The sequence below is a fragment of the Austrofundulus limnaeus genome, unplaced genomic scaffold (genome assembly GCF_001266775.1).
Source record: "Austrofundulus limnaeus strain Quisiro unplaced genomic scaffold, Austrofundulus_limnaeus-1.0 Scaffold1894, whole genome shotgun sequence".
NCBI lineage: Eukaryota > Metazoa > Chordata > Actinopteri > Cyprinodontiformes > Rivulidae > Austrofundulus > Austrofundulus limnaeus.
The window spans coordinates 1,562-4,646 of record NW_013954296.1 but is presented as its reverse complement, the minus strand read 5'-3'; the positions used below and the strand labels follow the sequence as shown (position 1 = coordinate 4,646).

At 35.9% G+C, this 3,085-nt stretch overlaps 1 protein-coding gene across 1 annotated transcript in view; it reads left to right on the top strand.

Annotated features, from left to right (window-relative positions):
- Positions 1 to 369: 369 nt before the first annotated feature.
- Positions 370 to 3,085, top strand: part of LOC106536606 (H/ACA ribonucleoprotein complex subunit 4) — a gene marked incomplete at its 3' end in the record, with an annotated part of 4,059 nt that continues 1,343 nt past the window's right edge. The window contains 2 exon segments of the mRNA XM_014033917.1: positions 370 to 457; positions 2,408 to 2,469. Of these exon segments, the coding sequence (XP_013889371.1) occupies positions 442 to 457; positions 2,408 to 2,469 (78 nt within the window).

Genomic DNA, 3,085 nt, shown 5'->3' with positions numbered 1-3,085 from the left:
ATATATATATATGTATATATAATAAACACTAACAGCCCGATGAAAACAACCCTAACCCATAATTCAGCTAATAATGAAAGTTATAATTGTAAATATATAAATGTAAAAAAACCTCCAGACTCATGTTGAAGCTCCTTCCAACATGGCTGCCTGGAGACTCATTTCCTGCTTCCTGTGTCTCTCAGTTTTTGGGCAGGACATATTTTTTTGTTAATTTTATTAAGTGTTTAAATTGTCTTGAACACTTTGCTTCAGGAGATATTTCATCTGAGTTCAGCTGCTTTGCATTTAAATGTAAACTTTGTGTAATTTGAGCTCAGGCCGGAAGGTGGCGGTAAATGGCGGGATTACAACCCGCCTGGGAGGAAACGGAAGAAGAAGAAGAAGAAGAAGAAAAAAAGAACAGAAGAAGAAGAAAGAAGCTCGTTCATTTCACAGAAGATGGCAGACGGATCTGGTGAGTTCTGCACGGTTTGTGCTGGCCATGCTGAGTTTCTTACTAAATTTAAAAGATAAAAACTCACTGAAGTGTTTCAACTTAATTGCTGTTTAAAATCATGACATAAAACTTGCGCGCCAGAGTCGTACAGCCAGTGTGTAGAAAAATATACTTCTTTTTTAGAAGAAGAAAATAAAAACACTAAGTTTACCTCAATAAATGTTCAACTTTAGCTTTAAAAAGCCTCATGGATTATGTCAAATATCTGATTTAATACGTTCAGTCATTAACTTACGGTTGGATTTAATGATTATTTTTTTATTTGGAGGTTTGTGTAAAAAGTTATGTTTAGCAGTTTCTGAATCCTGTTTTAGTTGAAACATTTTAAAGTTTAAAGACATTAAAACGAGCTGTTAGCTTCAGTGCAGCAGAGTGCAGAGAACCTCGTGCTACAGGCCCAGGCCACGTGCGCAGCTAGGGAGGGGTTAGCTAGCGAGGCTAGTAGCTGTAGCATTTTTGGAGTTGTGCACGAGGCATGGGACAGCGTGGCGGAAGTCCACCACGTGGGGTTTTCTTTTAAACTAGAGGAGTTTCCTCCCCTAAAATAAGTAAAATACAGCTTCATGGTAATTTAACCTTAACTTGACTTTATACAAACAACTTGAATGTATTTTAAATGAGCCACAAGGTGTGGTTCTAGATAATTAAAAACAATGTATTTTAAATGTGACATTTAGGACAAATAATGTGGAAAGTTAACATTTCATCAACTGTTATTTCAAGATAAATTTTTTGTCCTACATCAATATAAAATCTGACAGTGGATTCCTAAAAAACATGTCAAACCAAACAAAACAATATTAAAATTGTGATTAAATCAAATATGAGGGAAGTTATTGATTGTTCAGGTGAAATCAGTTTGTTTTCTTGCTGCAGTTCACACAGAACCAGTGGGATCATTTCACCTTTTTCTGATTTATTTTTGATCATAACTTCCTCAGTGTTCATGATATTACCATGAAATTTTAGGAAAAGATTCACATTCTGGTTTTTGTGGGAAGCATCTTGTATCCTGATAAAACTTAATAATAACCAATGCAAAAGAAGCAGAAAATGTATAAAATAATATTACAAGACAAACTGCAGCATCGAATCAACTTAATGTGTCTTAGAAAGTAAGGAAATTAAAACAATTTAAAAACCGTGTGGACATGTGTTTAGTAAACACAGCTGCTCAACCAATGACAGCGGGTTAAATGTGTCAGGTGATGAAGACGAGCGTCAACACACTTTGCTAACGAGCGCTATTCCAGATTTAAAAAACATACTTCGACGTTTCAAATCATCCAATGCGGAACAAGTGCAGCTAAAATAATGTAGTAGTTTATCTCTTTAAGGGTCACTAGAAAAACTCATGATTTACTTTGATCCTATTTTCAAAATAATAGTCTCTTCAAAACTCATCAACAAAAACTACAAACTGGAAGACGAGGCTGTAGCTAACTACCTGACGTCAGCACTCTTTGTTGAAATTCATAGAAATAATGAAGCAGCAGGAAATAAACAAACACACAGAGCAGCCTGGTACAATCTGGTCAACATCCCTACAAGATGGTTGTATGAAACTTTAATCCAACATCTCTGCAGTGATTTCTTTAAAGTTTATAAGTACAGCGTCGGAAAAACAATGCATCAAATACACTAAAACCATGTATTTACCGTGCAGTGTTGTATATTTATTGTAGTTTTTGTATTGCCGTTTAAACATCGTGAAGACTACAGATGAAAACCAACTTTTGGGCTGCCGCCCCCCCCCCCCCCCACGTTAAACACTTAATAATCCTGATCCAGTTGACTGTTTTAATCGTATCTTAACTGATCAAATAAGTTAGTTTAGGATGATTAAAAACTCATCTCATGATGGAAACATGATCCAGGTTTATTTTATAATCAAGTCTTTTCTTTCAGCGTCGGTGAAGAAGAAGAAGAAGAAGAAGAAGAGGGCGAGAGTCGATGAAGAGGATGTTGGGGTTAGTGAGATGTTTCTGTTTAAGATAGGCCTGTCACAATAACAGATGTTACTGGACGATAAGTTGTCTCAGAAATTAATGCGATAAACGACAATGTTGGAGACCAGTTCAAGGTAATATAATATAACGACCCATGTTTATGGAAGTTTGCATTACAATTTACAGTGTGTAAAGAGAAAAAACTCATGATCTCAAGGCGTCATCCAGGTGTTCCCACAGATCCTTAAAAGGCATTGAATTCATTAATCCAAAAATAAGGCCTTAATTAGCCTTAAAGGCACAGTGTGTAGGATTTTGTCAAGTCTTTTAGCCGAAATTGAGATAATCACTAATGACAATAATAAAAAACATGTCTAATCATTGCAGACAAAGACTTTGTTTTATTAATTTATCTTATAAAAAGCTGTTTATATCTCCATGGTCGCGGGTCGCCACTACAGGCAGCCGCCATCTTGTCTACGAAGGCTCATGAAGGACAAACTGCGGTGGCGGCGTCAAAAACAGTTTTAGTTGTAACGCTATAAATGTAATATTTGTTGTCTGTCATTGTAGCTGTGATAATTTTACTTATTAAAGCTCATAATCTTACCACTTGAAACATCACTAGCCCTGAAGC